Below are 26,251 nucleotides of genomic sequence, written 5' to 3'. Positions count from 1 at the left end.
TCCTCCGCCCTCGGCCCCGGGGGACCCTGCCCCCCCACCCCGTCCCGCGCCCTCCCTCCCCGCCCCTGCCCGGGGCTCCTCCGCGCCGCCCGCGCTGACTCAGCGTAAAGCGAGCCGCGCCCGCCCCGGGCTCCCGGGCTCCCCGGCTCCGCTCGGGTCGCCCCCCGCCCCGCCCCGCCCCGCCCCCCGCCTCCCCGCCCCGCCCCCGGGGAGAGGTCCGGGCCCCGAGCTGGCGCGGCCGCCGCAGAGCCGCTGGAGGGCGCGGGCCGGAGCGCGATGACGGCCATCGCCGTGCAGGTAACCCGGGGCCCCGCGGCGCCGCGCGGGCTGCGCCCCTCGGGAGGCGGGAGCGGACTTTGCGCGCGGAGCCGGGCCCAGCCGCGGCGGGGTGGGCGCGCGGGGGCCCAGTGCCCCGTGGTGCCCGCCCTCGGTTGCAAGCTTGCGGGGTGCGGAGGAAAGTGGGCGGGAAGCAACTTGGGGGAGCCCGCTCCCCGACCCCAGGGCCCCCTGCGCGCGGTCTCCTAGGGCCTCTGCTCGCGGCCGTGGCTCCCAAGCTTCTTAGGGGGCATTTTTCTGCTTCTCTTTGGGGTCCCCAGTAACCATGGGGGGTCCCTCCTTTTTAAGAAGGAGAGGCGCGTCCGGGGTGGAGGATGGACACAGTCCACTTGCAAAAGGGAGGCTTGTCTTATGTAAGGTGAGGATTTGCCAGAAGAACTTTCTGGGCAAGGGCTAGAAACACCGTCTCCCAGACGCTTCTGGGGTGCCGGGGCGGGGACCCACTCGCGGGGTGCGCGGATGCTTAAGAGAAAAGCTGCCGGGAGGCAAGGGAGCCGCATCCCCCCGAAGGCTCGAGGTCTCAGACTGGGAGAAGATGTTTTTGTTGGCGGAGAAAGCTGCCGGTTCCTGCCGCGTCCCCTGGGCGCGCTGCCGTCCAAAGGCAACTTGGTGGCGGGACCGCCGGGTCCCCTGCGAGCCAGCCGCTTCCCCGAGGAGGCGGTTCCCGGCCCGCCCGGTCCGAGTCTCCTGGCCCCACCGTCCTAACGACCAGAGAGGCCCAGAGAGGCCCAGAGAGGCGCGCTGACTCTGGGTGCAAACGCCCAGCCTCCACCCCTGCCCCAACACCGACCCCCCTACGTGCGCTTTCACCCAGTTTATGGACAAAATAACTGAGGCTCGGAGGGAAGTAGCCCGCCCACCGCAGGCAGCCAAGCGACAGAATCGAGGTCCGGCGCTCGGCTTCTTAGTCCAAGTCCTACTTGCCCTTTCTACTCTACTAACAAGAAACCCTCCCCGCCGGGCACCCCCAGACCCCATCTCAGGGCGCGGCCGCTCGGGGAGCAGGGGCGGGTCGCAGCGAGCCCCTCCTCTTTGTTCGGGACCAGAATGCGGAGTCTCGAGGAGCGAGCGTCCGGGACAGCCCCTGGGGAGAAGGGGACCGGGAGGGAGGAGGGTGGGACCGGGTGTGGTCGCTCTCCTCCCGGAGCCCGCGGTCCAGCTGCGGAGAGGCTTGTAAACAAGGATTTAGAAGACCAATCGGGAAGTGGGGGCTAAATTAAGAGGTGCAAAAGCTGCAGGCTGGGTTAACGGGCGGGGCGTTGTGTGCGGGGCCTGGAAGACTGGCAGCAGGTGGGGGGCCTCGGTGGTGGCGGAGCGGGAGGGGGCAGGGGCGAGCGGGGCCCCGAGGCTCTGCCCCAGGGGTGGGGCGCGCCCCAGGCTGTCCCTGCCTGACTGCGGTTGCTGCTCTTCAGAAGCGCCTTAAAGCCCTGCCAGGGGCTGCTCTAGGCTCTTGTGATAACTCATTCCAGCCCCACCCACCCACCCACCACCACTGGGAGGGAGATGCCCTATCTTCATGTATAGGCGAGGAAACCCAGTGAAAGGGGATACCTGCATGCCAGAGGACGCATAGCCAAGAGCAGGCTGGCTGGGGGGTGCAGGCAGGCGTGGGCTATGGTTCCAGGGATGGTGGCAGGAAGCTGGCCAAGATATTTCTAGTTGGGACGCCCCGGTGGCTCAGCGGTTGGGCGCCTCCCTTCAGCCCAGGGCTGATCCTGGAGTCCCGCGATGGAGTCCCACATTGGGCTCCCTACATGGAGCCTCTGCCTGTGTCTCTGCCTCTGTCTTTCTGGTGAATAAATAATCTTAAAAAAAAAAAAAAAGATACTTCTGGTTGATCATGATAGGGGCCTGACCTGGGCCTGCACGGAGTGGGCAGTGATTCTAGAGGCAAGTATGGGAGGGAGGGCTGGGGATGTGAGGAAGGAATAGTGAGCAGGGCCTCTGGGGGTTGAGGGGAGCAGGTGGGGTCCAGGAGTGTAGAGAAAAAGAAGACCTTGGGATTGGACTCAGTGGCCCAGGAGTGTCAAGTGACCCTGTCCTACAGCTCATAGAAATCATTCGGGGTTAGAGATGGAAAAGAGAAACATTTTTTTCATGGAGAAGAGATTAGTGTCTTGGCCCGGGTCCCCAAGCCCGAGGCCCTCAGGCAGGGGCAGGACTAGACAGTCTTGATTCCTCTTGTGCATTGGCCTTCCACTGACCACACTGCCGCCCGCGCCCCTCCAGGAGGTGGTTCAGGCCCTGTCACTGACAGCCAGCAGAGCAGCTCCAGTGTAGTGCAGCGTAGTTAGGAATGAAGACTCCAGTCTGCGTTATTATTGTTGTCATATTATCAGTAGGCCCCCAAGCACCTTTCCGTACATGATCTCACTTAATCCTTGGGAGCTTTCTTGCTGATTAGAGAGAGTTTAAATGAAGCCAGCTTTGAAGTTGGGAGGGGGAAGAAATGAACTGACATGAACTGGCTCCTCTTTGATCCCAGTGTGATGTCTGAAGGACTGGAGGCCAAAGTCCAGTCTGCCCAGGGCAGGTGGGGCCAAGTGAGGGACAGTGCATACCTGTTCTCTAGTTCCTGGGTCCTCTGGTGTTTTGTGACTTGACTGGGGCCTTGCCTCTGGGGCTCTCCTATTCCAGGACCTTACCAACCAACTTCTAGGAGCCTTGTAACCTGGCCAGGTAACTTCGTGGCTCCCACTCTCCTGCAGGGGTCGCCAACTCTCATTTTGTAGATGGGAAACCCAGGGCCACAGAGGTTCAGAAGCCACCCAAAGACAAAGGCCTTGAATGGTTTGTAGACAAAGGTTTCCTTAGTTTGCTTCTTAGCAGTAAAACCGTTTTTTTCTGATGAAAGCCAGCACAGACACCTAGGCTACCGGTGTCTCCAGCAGGTAAGAAGTACCTGTTGTGGTTGAAGTAGGGAAGTGATCCTAGCTGGCCAGCCCAGCTTCTCCTGCTCCCCCTACTTAGCACCTGGAGGCCGCTTAGCAAACAGGGGGTCACAGTTTGAGAACCCCAGCCGACTCCACCACAGTGTTCTTTCTAAGGTCCTGGGCTACTTTTGTCTGGGGATGTGAGTTGGGGCCCTGATCCCGCCTCGGCATCCATCCCTCTGTACTCTCTACTCCTTTTCCCCACCAGTAGTAATGAGCCCCTGATAGGAATGCCCCATACTTGGAAGGCCCTAGTCAGTTTTTATTGGCTGAATGCATCCCGCACCCTGCACATTATTCAGTTGTCCAGGAAGCCGGAACAAGCTTTGTGATTTAGGTGAGTGATCTTGGGGGAAGTCATCTGACCTCTGCATGACATAGTTTCCCTCTTTACACACCCCCTGTGGAGCTCCCTGCTCTCCCCACCTCACAGGTTTGAGTAAAACAGGTCCCTGCTTAGGCAGAAGTGCTGAAAACAAACCAGGTCCTTATTCGTGTATGGGGCGGGGTGAGGGTGGGGGGGCTGAGATTTAGCAGTAGCTTCTGCTCCGATGGACAGGTTAGCAGGCGCCCTGATGTTCCTGCTGGGGCTCTGACCACAGGAGTCTCCCAGGAGCATGGCTTTGCTTTCTGTCCCTCACTGAGAGGTGTTACCGACTTGCCTCTGGAAGCTTCCATTTGCACATGGTATAAGGTGCACCTCATAGTCCCTGTTCAGTTTCCCAGCAGTGAGAGCTGCGCATGAGCTGCCTGCTTTGCTTGCCTCCCAAACTGAAGTGTAACCTGGGCTGCTTCTGTATACACTGTAAAGGGTAATTTATGACCAGGTAGGAGACTCATTTAAAGGGAGCTTCTGATGGAAGTGACAGTGCTTGCAATGACCATTTTTCCTGTGGCTTCTCAAGCTCTCGCTGGGCCTCACTGAATGCCCAGGTCAAGTACCTGTGCCATGTACCAGGGATGCAGCAGTGCCTACTTGGGAGGCCGTGCCCTCCTAAGTACAACTATGGTCAGAACAGTGAAGAAAACGGCGCCTGACGGGAGGAGTCCTGGTTTGGTTTGGGTCAGGGAGGCAGGCAAGATCTCTGTGAGAAAGGGACATTTCCATTAAGACATGAAGAATGGAGAAAAGGAGGTAACCTGGAGAAGAAGTTTTCAGGTGGAGGAGCCAGTAGGTCTGAGGAAGAAAGTTCTAGGCTTATCCTTAGGTCTGGAAAGAGGGCTGCTGTGTCAGAGCAAGGGGGCCAGGAAGAGTGTGCTGGGGGTGAAGTTGGAGAGCGAGGCAGGGCAGAAGGTGCAGGGCTTGTGGGTAGTGGTAAGGAGTTTGATTCTTTGACATGCTTTTCTTTTTTTTGCTTTATGGTTGGGGATAGAACTCATGCCTGGGTGGCGTCCTGCAGCTATGAGATAAGGGACACCTCATTGGATGTCTGGCCCAGCTTGGCAGAAGAAAGGGGCAGGTGCACCCTTCAGGGCTGAAACTAGAGGCTCAGCGGCCTCCCCACACCCAGAAGCTTCTAGACAGACATCTTGATTGGCCAACTCTGGGAGGGGTGCAGGTTCAAGACTGAAGGGCAAAGTGCAAACACCACTTTCAGTACCAAGGAAAACAAGGTAATAACATGGAGTCTGGAACATGCAGAAGCCGCTGGGTGGAGATGAGGGTAAAACTGAAGTGTACTGGGAATGTAGCCTTGTATTAGAATGCTAATTTAAAAAAAAAAAAAAAAGAATACTAATAATCCAGTGCTGGGATTCTTGCCGTGTGTACAAAGAAACCCAGGGGGTACTGCAAGCTCAAGGTCACACGAGCCAGGCCTGACAAGTTTTCTGAATTCAGAACAGACTAGGATCTGCCAACCTGCTGGTCAGTAGAATTTGGATTTCTTATTCATGAAGATCATTGAAGAAAGAAAGGTCAGGGAACCTTTCGTGCCTGGTGAATAGTTGGACAGGCAGTGCTTCTAGGTCTTGAATGGAGGACGCAGCAGGTGGAATAGGGGAAGGACTCCCCAAGAAAGGTGAGTCGGCTGAAAGGTGAGGAGTTGGGAAAGAAGCTGCCTGCAAAGGTGGGCAAGGAGACTGCAGCTGAAAATGAGGCTTTGGGAAGACGGGGACATGGTCAAGGGTTTTCCCTGCAGAGGTTGGAGGGGTAGAGCCGGGCCCTCCCTGACATGCTGTCTGGTGTCTTCCAGGCCCAGAGGCTCCTGGCCCAGAGGAGGCCCCAGCGGCCCTTCTTGGAATCCTTCATCCGGGCCCTCATCATTGTGTGTGCTGCTCTGGCCTTGGTCCTCTCCTCCGTCTCCATCTGCGATGGCCACTGGCTGCTGGCTGAAGACCGCCTCTTTGGGCTCTGGCACTTCTGCACGTCTTCCAACCAGACGGGGCCACACTGCTTCAGAGACCTGAGTCAAGCCCGTGTGCCTGGGCTGGTGGTGGGCATGGTCCTGGCCCGCAGCGTGGGCGCCTTGGCCGTGGTGGTCGCCATTTTGGGCCTAGAGCTCCTCATGGTGTCCCAGGTGTGTGAGGACCTCCACTCGCGGCGCAAGTGGGCCATGGGCTCCGTCCTCCTCCTCGTCTCTTTCGTCCTCTCCTCTGGAGGGCTCCTGGGTTTTGTGATCCTCCTCTGGAACCACGTTACGCTCATTGGCTTCACCCTGATGTTCTGGTGCGAGTTCACAGCCTCCTTCCTCTTCTTTCTGAATGCCATCAGTGGGCTTCACATCAACAGCATCACCCATCCCTGGGGCCAACCAAGGAAATTTTAGGCCTCTTGCTTACATCCGAGGACATCAGGTTCTACATGAAAGTGTGGGCAAGATTCGACTTTTCCAACATGTGACCTCTGGTGGGGGTAAAGGCGGAACAATGACCTTGAAACTGCTGCTGCTTAGCCAATAACCTTTGGGTGGTTGGCCACAATCAGCCCAGTGGCCTTTGCAGCTGGCCTGCAGGGCCAGAGGCCAGGGTGCCTCAGTGCCACCAGCTGCACAGGCTTAGCCAAGTTGTTAGGATGTTGATTTTAGAAGAAGTAACATATTTTAAAACCTTTTCCTTGAATCCTTCTTCTTGGGATGGGAATAGATTGGGAAGCAGCGTGGGTAACTGGTGCCCGGCTGGCTGCCCAGCTGACACTTGTTTTATTGACTGTGTGCCAGGATGGGGGCTGTCGGGTCCCCGGGGTCTCCTGGGGTTGCCCAGAGTGGATCATGCCTCCAGCTAAGCATATCCAGCCAGTGCCTCAGACTTCTCTTCCACCAGCTCAAAGGGCCTTTGGGCCCATCGCCCTGCCGTAGCTTCAGTCACGCTTGGAAGCAGAATTCAGGATTCCCTTGATTTTTTTTTTTTTTTTTTTTTGTACATACTAGGTTTTCAAACCATTTGACTCCGTTTGAACCCTGCCCTTTGGGGCAGGGGTGAGGAGGGCGTAATCCTTGAATAACTGTAGACTCCAGCAGCCAGCTGTCCTGTCTGTGGGGACCCTGCCCTAAACCCTTCCAGCAAGCTTCCCAGGGTGGCCCGCCAGCCCTCCAAGGCAGTCCTCCCTGAGGCCAGCGTGCCTGCGTGTCTGCTTCTGATGTGTCAGGACAGCCTCAGGGTACCACTTCTGATCTTAGAGCACATTTCCAAAGAGCACAGATCTGGACCTGCTAAATTCCAAGGGGTAAAGAGGACTTGCAGGGCCTTGAGTAATGATTAACAGCCGGCCCGGGGGATGAGTGCGGGTGAAGGGGACCAGGAACCAGTGGAGATTTCCATCCTTGCCCACAGATGTGCATTTCTGTGCCAATTGCCCCCTTTCCAGTCTCTTCTCTGCCCCATAGCTGGGGTTTCGCCCCTCAGCTGCCACTTCATTCCCCCCTTCCCTCTCCACCTGGGCCACACTACTGCTGCTCCTGGCGTGGGTTTGGGTCTCTGTCCCATCCTTGTCACTGCAGGTTCCCTTCCTGGCCTGGGCTGGGTGCGTTTATCTATCTCTTGGGGTTCTTCAAAGCTTTTCCAATGGAGTCCATGGAGATCACTGAAGAAAAGTGTCACGGGCCAATCAGTTTTTCAGAGAGCAGAGCTCATCAACCCTATGGGCTGGGTTCTTAGCCCTGGCAAAGAAGCACCTGACCTTTCATTTCAAGAGCCGTTCACCAGGCGCAAACGGGTGACCTTGTCTCTGCAATGGGGAGGTGCAAAGGTGGGAAGCCAGGGTCCAGAGGGGGATGGCACTTGTCCGGGGTCACCCAGCAACAAGATGTCTCCTCTACGTTTGAGCTCCTGTACACCACGCTTTCCCCTGAACACTGGTAGGCTTTGTTTTGTAAAAGGGCTCAAATGTTCAGTTCACTTTCATCCTCATGTGGCTGGTGGTGAGGGAGTGCTGATAGTCAAGGGGAACTGAGATCCAGAGAATAAAGGGGAGACATCCCCCAGAAGACCCCCTGTCCCCTGCCCAGGACTGAAGAAACAGATATAGGCTCGGAGCACAGGGATTTGACACCAAAGCCCTCAATGGAACTTCTGTCCCTTCTTGCTGGGTATCTCAGGCAAGTCACAGGACCTTAGTGAACCTGTTTCTTTTCTGTCCAGCGGAATCACACCCCATTCCCAGAGGGATGCTTGCACCACACTAGGGTTACTAAGGAAGCTAGGAATCTTAGGACTGTCAGCCGTGCTGACTTGGGACAGATTAATCCAGCTGCCTTGACGCTGTAGGGGAAGAGCTACCAGAGAGGTGACTTGTAGTGAAGGGTAGGGAGGGTCCACCTAGAGCCAAGGGTCTCCATTTCTCCCATTTCCTGTGTGTTGAACTTATCCCTGAAAACTCCAGGAAGGGGTAGGGAAGCGAGTGGGAGGGTCCTCCTCCACCTGGTGTCTCAAGGGCAAAAAGAGTGGTCAGTTACGGACCAAACCCATCCCCACTACCATTTATTTCCCTGCCCTCTTCCGGGGCGCCCGAACTGCCCTTCCCAAATACAACAGATCCAGGCCCTCTCTTCCTGCCCCGTGGTCCCTTATTGTCTTCAGTTTTGAGGAACATATCACCTTGGGCTCCAACCCAAGGCCCAGAGGAGGGTTGATGGGTCCCAGGAGGAACAGATGGGTCCCAGGAGGAACAGATGATGTCTGCAGAGAACTGTCCTGCAGCAGTGTCTGGCCTTCTCACGACCTGTCTTGGCATCTGTCTGTCCTGTGACTGGCCCTGCTCCAGACCCTCAAATGACACTGGCCCTGTAGGCGGCCCGGCTCTGCTCTGAGGTGCTGGCCTTGGTGCTGTGGGTAAAGCCAGTGAGGCCGCTGGTGCCATTGCTGAAGGAGGTGCTGAGGGCCACGGGGCGCAGGAGGAGCTCGCGGAGATGCCACTGCTGCCACTTCTTCTGCACCTCCAGCTGCACCTGGCCCAGAGACCAGCCATCAGTTGGGGAAGACAACTCACCTTGTCCCCAGAGCCCCATTCACTGCCCCCTCAGTACAGGCCCTGCCTTTCCTGCAGGCCACTCAGATGGACCCCTTCCAGCTCCAATATCCAGTAGGGATCGAACCCCCTCACCTTATCTGGACACTTTCACCTGCCACCTTACTGCATGTGTCCTGAAGAAGGGGCTTGGGGTTATTTTACGAATTGCAGAATGACATCCAGATCATGACCTGGGACCACCGGACCCATTCCCATAAAGCCAGCCTAGCTCAGAACTTAAATCTGGGGACCTTAGAGTGGCTCTTTGGATATTAATTTCACGGTCCCCAAGCTGTAGCAGCCCAAACCTTTGAAGCCAGGCTTCAGGGCTTGAGTTCTGGAAAACAGGTTATTCCCCTTCAAGTGTGGTGAACCAGATAAATGGTCAACAGTCACAGGAAGGCCCGACTTGGGTGGAATACTGTATTCAACTGTTGGTTGCATGGCTTGTGTGTGTCCCCCCCCAAATGCTCTGGGCAGGGAGCAGAGAGACAGCAAGGTAAGTGTGCAGCCCTCCGAAGAGTCAACGATTATTTGGAAGTCAGTGAGCACTGAGCTTTAGGGATTGCATCATCGAGTCACTCATTTTACAAATGGGGAGACTGAGGCCTAGAGGAGGGCAGTGACCTGGATCACCCATCAGGCAAGCATCAGAGCCATTGGGAACCAGAGTTCTTGTTGGGGTGCCTGCAACTTTTGCTCTAGTCTCAGGACTTGCTCAAGGATAAGAATTACCTGGAATGCTTGTTAAACATTTTCAGGCTCTTACCCAGACATAACAATCCTTTTGTCGAATTAGAAGGGGGGAGGGATGTGGTGTGGGTCGGGTAGGGCCAAGCAATTCTTTTAATGAGACCTGGTGCTTCAGTGCTTCCATGAAGTGGGCTCAGGAGACCTCCCCCTCCCAGACCACCCATCTCTCCCCACCACCCTGGTTTTCCAGGGAGCTTCTGAGCAGGAATCCGGTGGCTAGGGAGCTCCTCCATCTGGGCACCCAGAGAACACTCACCTCCCCATTGAGGAAGCAGTAGAGGACGGCCACCACCAGGCCCTGCAGAGGGGGCAGAGGCAGCAGGGGATCAGTGCAGGTGCTAGGGCACCCGGCCTCCTTCCTTTAACCTCTTCCCTATGTCCTTAAAATTGCCAGCCCCAGGCTCACTTCTCCCCAGAGAGTGCTCCAGAGCCTTCCCACACCTCTCACTCCAAGGGGGACTGGGGCTACCTCTTGGGGGGGGGGGCCCACAGTGCCCCTGGCTGTGCTGGCATCATCTGGCACAGGCTCAGCTCCTTGGGGCAGGGGCAGGGTCCAGCATGGGGCATTGCATGCATGTGATTTCAGTGCAGAAGCGGCTAACCTGGGCCTGTGGAGACCCAGCAAGTCACCGGAATTAGTAAGGCAGGCCGTCTGGGAGAAGCAAGGAGTGGTGGCACTTGAAGTGCACCTGTCCCTCAGGTAGGGGGTGGGGACAGCCCATGTGAGACCCCCTGGGCCCTGTGTGGGCTCATTTTCAAGATAAACTGGAAACCTGGAGATGTTCCAACACAGGCAACTATTCAAACTGAAACACGAGCACGTGAGCATGATGTCAGAACAAAACCCACATGTAGGTCCGGGCCAGTGAGGTATGACTTCCTGTTTATGTCACCTTGGTTAGGGACCTTGGGGCTATATATACTTTACGTTCCTTGGTGTGGTGGGGGTGTGTACCTATCAGGACCCTCGCTCCCTAGTCTCTGCGGTTCCTGTTTCCCAGTGGCGCCTCCCCCTACCCCCAGTCGTGGCTTGGAGCTTTGCCAGGGCAGGGACTCCAGTCTCAAGATGCAGGATTGAGGCCAAGAGGCCTGCTTGGGGCCATAAGCTATGGGGGGGGGGGGGTCACCACAGTGCTTATGCTCATCTCAGGGACACACCTCCGGCCAGCCTGCCCTTGCTTCTGCCCTGAGGCTTCCCTAGCTGGTGAGCACCCTCGCCCTCAGAGGCCTGGGTGTCATAGCTCTGACCTCAGGGGGCCCTAAACTGCACCCTCCCCCACACACACACACTTCCCAGTCCCATCCAAGCCTGCCCTCACCTACTTACTACATTGGAAAGGACCCAAAAGAATGATGAGCCAGCCTGACTATGGTGGGCTTAATATGTACCATTGCTCAGGGCTAAGGTCATTTTTAACAAGAGTTAGTGACAGACCTCAAAGAATTATCAGGCATCGAGAACCACTGCAGAACAAGGACTATATGGGGGAGGTGGGCAGCAGGAACACTTACACAAGGTACCAATCTCTAAAGTCTGTAGCATGTTAGCATCACGTGGGAGGGTTTGCCTATGTTGCACTCCATACCCAAGTCCAAATGTCTGAGGATGGAAGCCCCAGCAGCTTTGAAAAATCGCAGATGGTTCTAACAGGTATTCCCAATTGGAAACCACCATCAGAGGGTGTGAAAGGCTTTGGGATGAAATGGAACAGGATGTGGTGTGCCACCTGGCTTGCATACTTGTGGGGCTCTGGTTTCCAGGTGTATCACTGAATCCTTGCCAAAGCCCGAGCTGGAAGTCAGGCTGCTGGCTGCAGGTGCGGACCCTCTCCCTGGGCCCGGGAGTGCCTGCGCTGCCAAGATCCTGGGACACATTTTCACAGTTCAGGTGACAGCAGGAGTCCTGGGTGAGGGAAAGCTAGTTGTACCCCAGGTATCTAGAGCTGTCTCCCACAGCTGACAAGTTAAAGAAATTCCACAGTGTTTATACAATCATTAAAAATGAAGTCTTGGAAGAATTAATGACATAGGGAAATGTTCACCACAGGTAAGATAGAGATATTGGGACAAGCAAGATAAAAAAAACCACATGCAGCATGACCTCAATTTTACGGGACGTGTATACATGTGTATGTGTCTTCCTGCAGAGAAAAGAGACTACAAGTAAACCCACTGTCATTTTAACAGGTTATTTCTGCAGTCATGAGATTGTGGATGATTTCCTTTCTTAACTATTCCTTATTTTCCAAATTTCCTATATTAAGTATCATTTCTACAATCGGAAAAAAAGCTAATCAACTTGCGTCTCTAAAAGAACAGGATGGTGATAATGTATTGTGGTTCTGGGTATGTTTTTCCTTAAGCCCGGTCTTTTAGAGATACATACTTGCATATTTACATTTGAGAAGAATCATCCCTTTGATTGGCTTAAAATGATGGGGGATGGGATGGAGGGAACAGATGGGGACAGAGCTGGAACATGCTGCACCTTGAGCGGGCAGTGGTCACATGGGGGTTCACTGTCTACTATTCTCTTCACTTTCATATGTGAAGACATTCTCTACAATACAGACTTTTAAAAATAGACACATAGAGAATATATATGTGTAATATATAATAAACTGATAATATGTTTGTGAACAAGGGTTTAAAAAACCTCAAAGATCTCTTTTCTGCATAAACATTTCTATGGACACATTAGGAAAGTGCTTTTGGTTTTCTCTCGACAAGCCATTTCCTTAGAAGCCGAATGGCCTTCCGCTGACAGTCCTCAGCCCCAACCACAAGCCCCAGCTCCAGGGGACAGGAAGTCGGTTCCCTTTCTCGGCTGGGAGGCTGACCTGGGTCTCCTTGCTCGCAGTGTGGTCACTACCGATTTCTGGAAGCCAGGCCAAGGCCTTCCATCCTTGTGGACCTGGAATCCCCTACCTGCTAATGGGCCATCGTGACCCAGGCCTCCTTGCATGTTACAAGAGCAGGTGGGCATGAAAACTCCCTGGTCTAGAAACAAAGAATACGGATTATGCAAGAGGCTGGGTTCCCTGGAGGCCTGGGGCACTGGCAGGGAGCTCCGGGCAGAGGAGAGAAGCTCAGGGAGGGCAGAGGGGACAGCCCCTGGGTGGGGTCTGAAGGCAGGGCTAGGGCAAGACCTAACTGCTCAATAATGTGTCTCCAGTGATGTGTCCTGCCTGAAACCTGAAAGTGACAGGAGGATGACCCTGACTCACCCACTCGCCCTGAACTGAACTCAGGGACCGAGGGAGACTCAGGGTCCCTTCTCGAGACCAAAGCGTCTGCCATAAGGAGGACTGTTCAGGATAATCAGTGCTGTTGAGGACAGCTTGGCTTCTTGAGGAACAGCCACTGGGAGAAATTTTTCTCAGGCCCCCAAGTCTTTAATGTCTAGGCTTTTCCTGAGAATTGGCTTGTTTCCATCTATGGATATTACAAATTTTGGAACCGATTGCTTTGGCTACTGGGGAGCTCCAAACCAAATGTATGACCCATCTCTCCCACCTTCGTGGCACTCTGTTGGATTTGCTTCTCTGTATGAACTCAGTTTGGGTTTTTATATTATTTTTTCGCTGATCTTCATCTACTTATTATTTTTTTAATCCTCTGTGTGGTTTTCCTGAAAGCTACATCATATTATTTTTGGAAGGAGACAGCTATGAGAGTGTAAACAAATAACATTCTGAAGTTTGGGATTCATGTGAAGAGTCCTTCTGTCTGAAGGTGTTTATTATTTGCTTTTTGTTGTTGGAGTTTTTTGTTTTTGACTATTCATTTTTTTTTAGCCTCACAACATCTTATGAGTTGGGGGTAGGTGATTTCCCCCTTCACTTTTCCTTCCTTTTTTTTAAAGTTGGTTTTTCTTTTTGATACATTGTGTGTGCACATAGTTTCAAGGAGTCAAATGATTCTCATCAAAACAAGGGCAGCCTCCCAACACCCCTGCCCCCATTTCCTGTTCCTCAGAGGCAGCTACTTGGAATTCTCTTTGCAGCTTCTGAATAATATGCTGATGCTGCTCCTTCTGGATTTTTCAGTTTGGGGCATTTCATGGACTTCCCAGAATAAAGAGTTTATTCTCCTTCAGATGCCCTCCCCCGCCCCCCATTCCCACAATGCTCTTGAAAGAGAGAACCCCCAAGAGTCACAGTCCTTGAAGCTTACCTGGAAGGAGCCAAGGGCCAATTCAAAGAACAACTGGACCTCCATGGCGTCCTCTGGGGAGAAGGCGAAGATGATGTAGTGGACTCCAAAGAGCGGGATCAGCAGGAGGGTGGACTTGGCCAGGCGCCTGCAGACAGAGACCCGCTGTCGTGTCCCGTCTTCTCCCCACAGGCACAGCTCCGCACACCCCAACCTACCTCATTGTAGGAGGCCTGGAGTGGTGCCCCCCAATCTTTGTGGTTTTATCTTTCATTTTGGAGAATGTCCAACTCCCACATACCCATCCCCCAGGGCCAGTCCCCTAAGCTTTCTGATCGTGCACCCATCAGGAAAAGAAAAATTTGAACACATAGCCACCCAAATAACTTTATTATTTATTAATTACATGCATAAGTCATCAAACCTGTTATTCACAAAGCCAGCATTCTTAATTTTTTGATAATAACTATCTATAAGGAGACATTCTTTTATTTTCTTCCCAGATTATGGTTGCTAAATTTAGAGATAAAAAATACAGGATGCCCAGTTCAATTTGAATTTCAGATAAACAATGGATAATAGTTTTTTTGGACAAAGTGCTAAGACACTATTTGTTGTTTATCCAAAATTCAAACTGAACTGGGCATCCTCTATTGGGCAACTTTATCCTGGATCCCCAGCTCTACCCTACTGTGGAGCCCACTGCCCTAAAGGTGTCCTGGAGAATCTGTCACCAAGTAATCGCGTCACTGCCAGATTCTCAAAGCTCAGAACATCACAGAGAAAGTCTTGGTTGGACACTGATTTATCTTTAACCATTCTGTTTTGAATTATGTCTCCTCTAGCCAAATATACAAATTGAAGTCCTAGGTGCAAGACCTCAGAAATACCTACCTGTACAAGCACGTAGGGCCCATAAAAGGTGATTGAGCTAAAATAAGGTCATTAGGGTGGGACCTTAGTCCAATCAACTGGTGTCCTTGTAAGAAGAGGAGGTGACACCAAAGATGCCCACACACAGACAAAAGGTCCAGTAAGGACACAGGGGAGAAGGCAGCCATCTACAAGGCCAGGAAGGAAGCCTTAGAAGAAACCAAACCTGTGAACACCTGAATCTTGGGTTTCCAGCCTCCAGCACTCAGAGAAAATAAATGTCTCTTCTTTACATCATCCAGTGTGTGGTTATTTTGTTACGGTGGCCCTAGCAAACTAATACGGCATCTCCCTTTAACATCTTTTAAAGGTTTTAAATTATTGTTGGATCCCACATCTTGAAAATCTGATGAAACCTAGAGCCTTTCTCCCCTGAAAAATACACATACCTGTACAAATTTCTCTGAATTTGGGCCTCTGAAGCCCTAGCGTTTCCCCAAACATAGATATCTGTCTCCTGGGATCCTGAGAGATTTCCATCTTCCCACCATTGGGCAATGTCTAAGGCTTCCCAGTGGGCCCATCCCTCCCCACCTCTATTCCCAAGAACATTGTAACCTTGGAATCAGGGCCAGTTGGGTAAAACCATAGGTGCTCTGTAAATATCTGCTGACTGGCTGAGTGACACTCAGCCTTTGCCCTCTACTTACTTATAATGGTTCATTTCTTTTCCTCTTGTTTCTTGGGTTCTAAGTTTTCTCATCAGGATTCTTAGAATGTTTATAAAAAGGATGAAGTTAATCTGGAAAACACAAGAGGGACATGGGGCTGAAGGTGATTGCCACCTCTCCTGGCCCTGGCCCCTGGGAGAAGTTCGGAGAAGGCATTGCAGACCACACCCAGGGTGCATATCACTGCACCACCCTGCCCTCCAGGCATCCCCATGGGCCCGGAAGAACAAACTGTCTGGAGATGTTGACTGACACAGCGCCTGCTCCTGGCACTGGCTGCAGGAGCTCTGAGGTCTGCTCATTTGGGGCAGCGATGGCTCACACCGGGAGTGCATTGGACTCCCTCGGGGACCTTGTTAAAAGGCAGGTCACAGGTGACCTGAGAATCTGCATTTCTTTCTTTTTAAAAAATTTTTTAAGATTTTATTTATTTGACAGAGAGAGAGCACAGCAGGAGGACCAGTAGGCAGAGCAGACAGAGACACAGGCTCCCTGTTGAGCAGGGAACCATATGTGGGGCTCAATCCCAGCACCCTGGGATCATGACCTGAGCCAAGGGCAGACCCTTAACTGACTGAGCCACCCAGGCATCCCTGAGAGTCTGCATTTCTATTAAGCTCCAAATAATGCCCAAACCAGTCCCTGACTACACTTTGAGTAGCAAAGCTTTCTTCCAGCAGAGACTCTTAAAGTTCTGGGGGCAAGTCGGGGGTGGGGGGGCTCCCTCCATCAGGGGTTACAGGTCAACAAATCTGGGGTGGGGCCCAAGAATTTGCATTTTTAACAAGCTTCCAGGTGATGCTGAAGCTGCCAGTCTGGGGACCACACTTTGAGTACCACTGCCTCAGAGTCTTCTAGAATCACTTTGGAGTTTAATTACCAACTCCAGGAAGCCACCCTTGATTACCTCTCTTTCCTGATACATTGCAGTTAAGGGGGCATGTTGGTGTGCAAGCACTTGAAATATTTGAGGGAGGCTAAACGCATCCATCTGTCAAACTTGGACATGTATCTACTTATCTGCCAATTCAGTCATAACTTCCTCAAGGACAAGAATGTAGTCTCATTATTTTTTGTGTGTCCTTTTCCCCAAGCCCAGTGCCAGAATGTTATAAAAGTGCCCACGTGGCAGCCAGCCGGCACCTCTCCACCTCTCTCACCCACCCACCGGCTACAGCACCATTTGCAGAAGCAGGGATCCATGGAATCGCCCAGCCAGGCACCCTCATTGTTCACACAACCAGCCTGGGGCCTGGGAATGCTGGCCAAAAGACAAGGATTAGTGGCCTGTCCAGGACTCCTAGCCCAGCTGCCTCTTCAGCAACATTGCTTCTCAGCTTGTTGTTTGTTTATGCATCTTGCTCGCAGCTGATTATGCATGGCCTAAACGAATAAAGGTTATTTTACTTTCATTTATTTGTTTTGTCTTAGAGGTGCATTTTGATTTTTTTGATTTTCAGTGCTCCCTAGCACTGAAAGGCAAAAAAAAAAAAAAAAAAAGAAAGAAAGAAAGAAAGAAAGAAAGAAAGAAAGAAAGAAAGAAAAGAAAAGAAAAGAAAAAGAAAAACATCTTTAAGAGCCCAAGAATGAGTCTTAAATAGTGAAAGTTGATGCCCTTGACCTACTGGTTAGGAGATTTTTTTTTTTTTTAAGTTCTTATTTATTAATTTAAGTCATCTCTACCCCCAACATGGGGCTTGAACTCATGACCTGAGACCTAGTTGCATGCTCTTCTAATTGAGCCAGCCAGGGGCCTCTGTTGGGAGATATTTTGCATCAGAAGTGCCCACCAAACATCACTAGTCTGGTGAAACCCGCCAGGGCACGGGGCCCATCACCCCTCAGCCGGAGTTCTCATGGGCTGGGCTGTCAGATGCCCACAATGATGGTAGGGAAACTGGCCTAACTAAATGAGGAAAGACCTCCTATGGGAACATTATGCAGCCAGAGCACATTGGCTGGTCAAATAATTTCAAAGAACATGGGATAGCTCACATCTATTGCTAAGGTTGGCAACTGAAAACTAGTATGCAAAACTATATTGAGCATTTGGAAAAAAAGTATGTGTGCTCAAAAAAAAAAAAAAAAAAAAAAAAAAGAGAGGAAGGAAAAGTACATGTGTATTCCAGTGTGTCTCGGTGCTAAAAGTTCATGTGGTTTTATTCCCTTTTTGAAAAAAGGTACATTTTGTATCTTCCAAATTTTTTTACATGAATTCTATTTTGGAAAAAAAAAAAAAGTAAAGTAAAAAGAAGGGGTCCCAGAATGGCCCCCTCCTTCCAACTGCCCCTGGAAGGTCACAGCCAGCCAGTGGAAGTGGGGTAGGGGGGGTGTGGAGGTGGCCACTGCCCTGTGCTGCACGCTTTCCCCCTCCAGTGAGCCCATGAAGGACTCCTCCTGTCAAATGGTCCTGCAGCCGTGCCTGGTGTCCCTTGGAGCCTTGCACACAGCTGAGGGGCTAATTCCTTCCAGGGGATAACCCCAGGGTGTCCCCATCTTCTGCCCACCTATTTCCTATCCCTTCCCACAGGCTCAGCTCCAGGCCTCCCAACTCTGACTGCAGAGCAGAAGCTCCTGAGAACTTTGACATCCAATGAGTGCTCAGGCCCCACCCCAGAACAAAAAAAAAGCCCAAATCTATCAGAATTTTTAAACAGCTCCCAGGTGATTCTGAAGGCCAGCTCAGTTAAGACACTCTGAGCTCCCCGTCCATGAGACTCACTCCTGTATCTCCTCCCTGGAAGCCACCCCTCAAGGCCTGCCCCCCTCCCCCCCAACAGCATCCCAAAGACCCAAGACCAAGTTTCACTTGGCTTTCCTCAGCCCCAGTGATTTTTCTGTTTAACAAGAGCCTGCCTGGAAAAAAGATCAGGACCCAAAGACCTGAAGGAGGGATTTCAGGCCAGTTTAGGGCAAGGAGCTCTGCTCACCACATTTTAGTGGCTACTCACAGACCAAAAAGAGTTATATCAACTTTTGCTTCCTAAGTACACCTCATCTCACTCCTATCCACCACCCACCATTCTCCCATCCATCATCTAGACCCTCAAGGCACTGGCCAATCTCGGGAAGCTCTGTGGTTTGTCCCTCCCAGCTCCTGGAGGGAGTGATGCTAGCCCTATCCTTTGGCCTTCTGTCCAGGTCAGTCACCCTTTCCATCTCTCCCCCTGGAGGATGGCTACTCACCAGGATGGAGAGGATCACGGGCCCCCGAATGACCCACCAGATGGACTCATTGGCATTGACATCCCAGCACCTGTAGAGGGGTGGCCAGGCATGGTTAGGAGTGGAGAGCCAAGGTGACCAGGAAAGACCAGTTCCCCACGCTGGTGGCCCTGAACCCTGTGGGTGTGTGCCCAGGACTGTTCTAACTGACCCTGTTCTGCTGCCCAGGAGCGTTTCTGAGGCCACTGGAGCAGCTCCCTGTCCCCGTGCATGTCCAGTGAGTGTCTGGGGCAGTAGATAGTACATGGAACCTGAGAGCCAGAAGATCCCAGAGCCCAAAGCCAGCACAGTGACAAACTGCCAAGAATGGCCAGGCAGGTGACATCAGTGAGTGAAGGGGCTGGGTGACTGCCATGTGACCTCAGGACCCTGGGACACCAGGTGAAGGGAGTACTTGGCAAACTGGAGAGCATGAGTGTGGCCTAAGGCAACCCCGACTCTGCTCCCGCTGATTTTTGCCTCAAGGGAAAATGAGAGATGTTGGTAGAACGTCTCATGTTTTCCAGAGAAGCTAAAAATCCCGATTTAAAAAAAAATCTAATTCACCCAATGAAAATAATTACTTTGAAACAATTATTTGGGAGGCACATTTGGACTGCAAGAGCCTCATACTGGCTCGGGTGCATCAGTGTGCTGATGAGCAACTGCCTCTGTTCTGTCACACTGCCTCACTTTGTCCCCGGCTTTCTTTCTTTTTAAAGATTTTCTTTATTTATTTATTCATTCATGAGAGACAGAGAGAGAGGCAGAGACATAGGCAGCGGGAGAAGCAGGCTCCATGCAGGGAGCCCGATGTGGGACTCGATCCCAGGACCCCAGGATCACGCCCTGAGCCGAAGGCAGACGCTCAACCACTGAGCCAGCCAGACGTCCCTCTCCGGCTTTCTTTCAAGCTTCTCTCTGCGTGCCTACTTCCCAGCAGCCCCACCTGGGTTTACCTCCATCCTCAGAGAACAAAGTTAGATCTCTTTATCCCCATCAGGGGTTACGGGAATACAACTGTGCCCGCCTCTGTTGGACTCTCAAACACCGGGGTGTAGGGAGGAGCAGAGGAGAGATACCCCAGGAGGAAGGAAAAGCCGGGTTGGCCCAGAGCTCCTTCTCTGAGCAGCACCTGCCTGGAGTTTCACGGCTCCTGCCAGGCACCTGCAGGAGCTGATGGGGTGGGCAGGAAGGGAGGCAGGCCCAGGAGGGTGCGGGCGTGGTGAAGGCCACGACCCACACCACTAGCCCAGCACTCCGGGGTACTCGCCTGTAGCCCCCAGTTTGAAAAACAGGCCATTCCTAGAAGTGTCCATCCTGCTTGAAGAGCTGGACAACATAAAATACACTCTTGTTACCTCTCCTTCAAACAGCTTACCCGACATCTTCCAGAAAGTGCCTGCTGATAGCCCACGAAGCAACAAAAATGGCCGGGGAACCTGAGGATTAAAAATAAAGGGAGGGGTGGGGGAGAGGGGACTCAATTTTCAACACCCATACAGCAACAGGGCGGTGAGCCCGGCCTAGGAGTGAGCAGGTGCCACAGAAACCCCCTTGGAAATCCTGTGCAAATGGGTAGACTCCTGCTTCTAGGGTACTAGGCACACCCTGGCAACTGAGGCAGAATCAGAAGGATCTTGAACACCACAGTGGGCCCAGGGTGTCCTGGGAGCCTGGGCCAGACCCGGCCGGCCCACTGCAGGGAGAGAAGAGGACAGTGATGATCTACACCTGCACTGTCCTGGGCAGTGGCTCCTCGCCACGCGTAGCCATCGAGTACTTGCTACGTGGCTGGTCCCAGTGGAGATGTGCTGTAAGTGCAAGATGCCAGATTTTGAAGATTTAGTAGGAATAAGAGAATGTGTAATATGCTAATTTTATATTAATTATATGTTGAAATGATAATATTTTTACACCAGGCTAAAGCAAATATATTATTATTATTATTTAGAGATTTTATTTATTTATTCATGAGAGACACAGAGAGAGAGGCAGAGACACAGGCAGAGGGAGAAGCAGGCTCCCTGTGAGAAGCTTGATGTGGGACTCGCCAGCAACACCCCAGGATTACAGCCTGAGCCAAAGGCAGATGCTCAACCACTGAGCCACCCAGGTGCCCTAAAATATGTTATTGAGATTGATTTTACCTGCTTCTTTTTACTGTGTTTGCTGTGGCTACTAGAAGATTTTAGGTTATACATGGCTCATTCTGTTTCTAATAGCCATGCTCACGTGCACCTGCACAGTAACAGCCCTGCCCCTGGGCTGCTCAGTTTTCAGACCTCCGGCAGCCAGGTTTACACCCTAGCCCCTCATCCCCAGGCAGAGAATTAAAGGATTTTTCTCTGGAAGAATCAAACAGCCCCAGACAAAGGGTCTAGTGATCATGAGGCTGGGGACCCCCCAACACAGTGGCCACCTCCAGCCCCGTCTCCCTCAAGACACATGACACACACACACACACACACCCCTCTACCCCACACACAAGATGTTCAGTCAGCACTGAAATGACTCATTCTTAAACATGAACAGACAGTCAAGGTCACGGACATCTGAGGAAAGCTGATTACATAAAAGACAAGGACCAAAATAATCAGAGAGAAGGAACTCAAAGGAAGCAGACCATGCAGGCTGCAGGAGGCACTTGAACAAAACAACTCTAAGGAGTATCATCAGAGAGATAAGAGGAAAGATTACATCTGCAAGACCCAAACAGGATGCTGAAAATAGGGAGCAGTCGGAGAACCAGGAAGAGGTCTTAGAAATTGAATATATGATAACCAAGATAAAAGACTCTATAGATGGGTTGGAGGATAGAGACCAGGAATTGCCCGGAAAGCAGAACACAAAGAGGATAATGAAAAGTAGGAGGAAAGACAGGAAAAAAATCAGAGGTCAATTCCAGGATGTGCGCCATCTGATGAAAAGTTTTAGAAAGAGAGGATAAAAACCAAGGGGAAAGAAATCAAATAGGTGATGTAAGAACATTGTCTAAGAAAATGAAGGATGTGAGTTTCCAGATGAAAGGACCACCGGATGTCAGCGAAAAGGATGAAATCAGCTCGCATGGGGGCACATCCCTAGGGCATTTCAAAACACAGGGCACAGAGAGAAGACCCTCCAGCTTACGTAGAAAAAGATGAATAAAAATGCTCATGGGGGTGGGGGGAAGAATAACACAGCAGGGGTGCCTGGGTGGCTCAGCGGGTTAAGCATCCTCCTTTGGCTCAAATCATGATCTCGGGGTCCTGGGATGAAGTCCTGTGTCAGGCTCCCTGCTCAGCTGGAAGCCTGCTTCTCCCTCTCACTCTGCCCCTTACCCCTCAACCCCTGCTTACACATGCTCTCTCCTCTCTCCCTCTCTTTCTCAAATAAATAAATAAAATCTTAAAAAAAACGAAACAAAACAGAATAACACAGCACATCCTGTAACATCAGATGCCCAAACAGAAAGCCTCCAAGATTCTAGGAGAAAACGAGTTTTTCAACCTAATTTCTATGCCCAGGAAAACTATGAATTTGGTGTGAAAGTTGAAAAAGATATTTTCAGATAATGCAATGCAAAAACATGTACCTTCCATGTACTCTTTGTTAGACAAGGACTAGAGTGTGTGCTCCAACACCACCAGGAGCAAACCACAGAGGAGATAAGAAATAAAGGAATAGGCTATGTAGAGGAAAACGAAAGAAATTCTCAGCATGAAGGGTAAGGGAATTGAGCAAGTCTAGAGAACAACCAGCTCAAATAGAGCAGGAAGGCAGAAGTCTCTTAAAAGACCATTGTTGGGTCTATTTGGTTAAATAGCATCCTCCCTAAGTTCATATCTACCCAGAACCTTAAAGCATGACCTGATTTGGAAAGGTCTTTGCACATGTAATTAGGTAAAAGGAGGTCATAGGTCATATTTATAAGGAAGCCAGTCATATGGGGGCCCTAATCCAATATGGCTGGCATTCTTATAAGAAGGCCATGAGAGACACAGAGAGAAAGGACTCACAGAGGGAAGAAGGCCACATAAAGACAAAGGCAGAAATCGAAGGATGCATCCCTAAGCCAAAAACCACCAAGGACTGCCAGCAATGACCAGAAGCTAGAAGAGAGAGAGGCATGGGGCATTCCAGAAGGAATCAACCCTGCTCAAATCTTGATTTTGAACTTCTGGTCACCAGAACTGTAAGAGAATAAATTTCTGTTGTTTTGAGGCACCAAGTTTGTGGCAATTTGTTTACACAGCCCATAGGAAACTAAGACAGCAGGAAGAAACCAAACAAATAGGAACTAATAGATTTCCTGTTGACATTGGATGATTTGGAAAACAGCCATCGGAGCGTCTTCTAGTTCTGTGGGAGAATTTGGGGGAATTAAGTACAGGAGCATAAAACAAGTAAGTCAATTAAAAGTGACTCCATAAAAAACAAAAGGTTAGACATTGGAAGTAAAATCATTGTACACAACTCGGCTCGGCAGTAAACATTTACGTAGACATACTGCTATATACATCGAATAGGACTTAACCAAAAGTGGAAAAACTAGTGATAGGATGGAGGTAGTGGATGGAGAATTTTACATTCTTACTGTCCATCATTTAGAGTCAACCAATAGTGCCTCAGATGGACAAATCAGGGAATAGTAGAATCTTATTTAGAAACACAAGAGTGAACATTAGAAGGACCAGCTAAGGAGTTGTATGGTGTCACCTCTGGGCAGTGGGGCAAGAGACTGCATTTTGTCGTCGTAAGTCTTGTGGTCCTATTTAATTCTTTAAACCAAGTATGTGCATGACTTTAATACAAATAACATTTTTCCAAAAATTCCCTGCCTTATTTTTGGGTGCTTTGGGCAAAGAACATAGGTTCTGAAGGGCCACCTATTCATTGTCTTCCATCTTCAACAGAGTGGGTAGAAAGTGGGAGAACCGATAATGGCTTGAGTTAGGGTTTCTCAGCGTGGTCTCCAAACTATCAGTATCAGAGTCACTGGGGCCTTAGTAGAAAAGAAAAGTTTCTGGCTACACCCAAGGCCAACTGGCTCAGAGGCACAGGACATGGGGTCCAGCCAGCCGGGTTTGACACACCCTCCACGTGACTCTGATGCTGGCTCCCAACTCAGTGAGTGGGAGCTTGGTTCATCTTTCTAAAAGCCAAAGGTATCACCATTTTCTGGGTACAGGCTGACACCCCAGCCACCTTGAAAAAGTGTAAGTGTTGGATAAGTATTAAAAACCTTAAAAGTGGGCAGCCCCAGTGGCGCAGTGGTTTAGCACAGCCCACAGCCCGGGGTGTGATCCTGGAGACCCAGGATCGAGTCGAGCCACATCGGGCTCCTTGCATGGAGCCTGCTTCTCCCTCTGCCTGTGTCTCTGCCTCTCTCTCTCTCTCTCTCTCTGTCTGTCTCTCATGAATAAATAAATAAAATCTTAAAAAAAAAAACCTTAAAAGTGTTCACTCCTGATTTCAGCGATCCCAATTCTAGGATTCCATATTACATGGAAATAAGCTTAGCTCACAGAAATATTTGTCACTGTGCTATTTATAATAGTGGAAAATTAGAAACAACTTAAATATCCATATAATAGGTATTTGGTTAAATATGTCCATGGACTAGTTAAAAATGTTTATGGAAAGGGTAGAAAAATACAGAGTACGCTTGTGTGTTAATGGAAAGAAGCAAGATTCAGAATTCTACATATGGAATGACCACAAAATTGCAGAGAAAAACTGAATAGGAAAAATAGTCTGGAGGGAAACCAAAAAAAATTTTTCATTAGATGAGACCAGGGTAATTTTTTTTCTACTAAAAAAATGTTTTTTCACTTTTACAGTGAGCATGGACTCATTTAAGCAACCTATCTCTGGGGAAACAAGTTGCATATAAACTTAGGAGGGGCCCCTGCTTTTGCAAGAGAACGGCTTCACCCAGACAAAACACCTTAGACCTTCCTGAGTCCCTTCACGGTCTCCTCGGGACTATGCCGGCAGAGAGGAGGAACCGCTGTTTTAACTGCTGTTTTATGTGCTGTTCTACCCCGAGGGCCTGGCTTATAGTAGATGCTCAGTAAATATTTAAGGAAGAAAGGATGGCTCTCATGATCTCATTTAAACTCTTTTAAAAACTCATTTAAACCCTGGGATTGAGCCCTGAGCAGGTGCTCCTCCCCACCAGCTTGTGTTCTCTTTCTTTCAAGTGAATACACAAAATCTTTAAAAAATAAAATAAATAAAATAAAATAAAATAAAATAAAATAAAATAAAATAAAATAAAATAAACCCTCCTAAAAAATCTGTGATGGGGACGTCACAATCCAATTTTGTCTCATTGCTAGACTACGACACCTTTGAAGCTGGAATTGTTTTTGGTTTTGTTTCTGTAATCTCTAGAAGCCCCTCCTAGCACAAAGAAATACTCGAAGGAAGCCAAATAAATTGTGATCCTGGTATTACAGATAATGAAACTGCCCATGTTCATATGGTGAGATCCTGGCAGATTTGGGAGCCAAAGTCAGTGAATGAGGTTAGAAACTGGGTGCTTTTTTGGGGTCACCTGCATAAAGCAAGTCCCTGGTTTCTCAGCACTCTGGGACTATTGTCCTATGCAGAAATCCAAAGATCTGCAGAGCCCCACAGCTCCCACTGGCCAAGGGTCATGTGCTAATCAGGCTGCCAAAGTCTACAGGAGGGCTCAGTGAGCTCTGGCACCTCAGGTGACTTTCCTGATGTGAGAAGATAGGGCCCTTGCAATGTAAGGATTCAGACAAGCAGAAAAGACAGGACATTCCTGGCAAGGGCACTTCTTAATTAAAGACACTAAGAAGAAAGCAAGTGAAATTAATGGCTGGTACACATGACTATCCCTGTTAGCATATGAGTCACTCAAAGGAACCTGGCTATCTTTCTAGAGCCCAGTGGGTAACTTACATATGTTCATCAAATGAATACAGATGGATGGATGGATGGATGGATGGATGGATGGATGGATGGATGGATGTACAGATGGATGGATGGGTACATATATGGATGGGTGGATGGTTCGATTTATAGATGAATGGGTGGGTGGATGGATGGATGGATGGATGGATGGATGGGTACATAGATGGATGGGTGGATGGTTCAATGTATAGATGAATGGGTGGATGGATAGATGGATGGATGGATGGATGGATGGATGGATGGATGGATGTTTGTTAATGGCAGAATAAGAATTTAGGGGCTTTGGAAATACACAAGCCTTGGTTTGAATCCTGGGTCTGCTCTTGTCTGCAGTGTGAGCTGAGCATATTACATCCTTTCTTTGAGCAGGTTTCTTTGAGAGGCGTCTGGAGGTTGTTGTGGCAATTAAATAAGCATGTAAAGCACTGTACTCATAGTAATTGCTCAAGAAATGGAAGTTATCATCTTCATTGATTAGAAATGAAAGGGGGAAGAGATGGAATGGGGCCCGTAGTTGGCTCTCTTACTACTATTTCCCCTCCTTCCCACAAACAAACCCTGAATTTCCTTTGGGAAACTATGTGGTTTGAGTAGCTTAAGCCAATCAGTGTATTTCCCTCACTCAGGCCTCTGTGATTGGTTCAAGGATGTATATGAGATAAGCCGGTCTCATCAGAGTGAACCTCAGAGTATTTGCTGGGAATGCTCGGACACAGCCTTTTTCTCTCATTGGATATAACAAGGAATCTGGCAGACCAGAAGCTGTTGGTCTAATGATAAAGCCAATGTTAGAGAAGGCAAAGTAGAAAGACAGACGCAAAGAAACGTGATTGAGCTGCTGGATCCAGCCTCATCTGAAGTTGGCAGTCCCTGAGCTTTTCAGATATAGG

The 26,251-nt window shown here is 50.5% G+C and overlaps 2 protein-coding genes across 5 annotated transcripts in view; one reads left to right on the top strand and one right to left on the bottom strand.

Annotated features, from left to right (window-relative positions):
- The first annotated feature begins 232 nt into the window (after nucleotides 1-232).
- Nucleotides 233-6,320, top strand: TMEM37 (transmembrane protein 37). Its single transcript, XM_077861404.1, has 2 exons — nucleotides 233-297; nucleotides 5,465-6,320. Exons 1-2 carry the CDS (start codon nucleotides 277-279, stop codon nucleotides 6,035-6,037), a joined length of 594 nt encoding a protein of 197 aa, XP_077717530.1. The 5' UTR covers nucleotides 233-276; the 3' UTR covers nucleotides 6,038-6,320.
- Nucleotides 6,321-8,169: 1,849 nt separating this feature from the next.
- Nucleotides 8,170-26,251, bottom strand: part of SCTR (secretin receptor) — a 71,421-nt gene continuing 53,339 nt past the window's right edge. For 3 of the 4 annotated variants that reach the window (XM_077861400.1, XM_077861402.1, XM_077861403.1), the window contains 6 exons: nucleotides 19,813-19,873; nucleotides 18,414-18,483; nucleotides 15,207-15,298; nucleotides 13,645-13,771; nucleotides 9,725-9,766; nucleotides 8,170-8,653 (listed from right to left, as the gene is read on the bottom strand). In XM_077861400.1, coding sequence (XP_077717526.1) covers nucleotides 8,474-8,653; nucleotides 9,725-9,766; nucleotides 13,645-13,771; nucleotides 15,207-15,298; nucleotides 18,414-18,483; nucleotides 19,813-19,873 — 572 coding nt within the window. In that variant the 3' untranslated portion in view covers nucleotides 8,170-8,473. The remainder of the gene's footprint in view (nucleotides 8,654-9,724; nucleotides 9,767-13,644; nucleotides 13,772-15,206; nucleotides 15,299-18,413; nucleotides 18,484-19,812; nucleotides 19,874-26,251) is intronic. The other variant, XM_077861401.1, reaches the window with a different exon arrangement.

This window comes from Canis aureus, chromosome 20, assembly GCF_053574225.1.
Source record: "Canis aureus isolate CA01 chromosome 20, VMU_Caureus_v.1.0, whole genome shotgun sequence".
In the NCBI taxonomy this organism is placed as follows: domain Eukaryota; kingdom Metazoa; phylum Chordata; class Mammalia; order Carnivora; family Canidae; genus Canis; species Canis aureus.
This window is presented reverse-complemented; position numbering and strand designations above follow the sequence as displayed.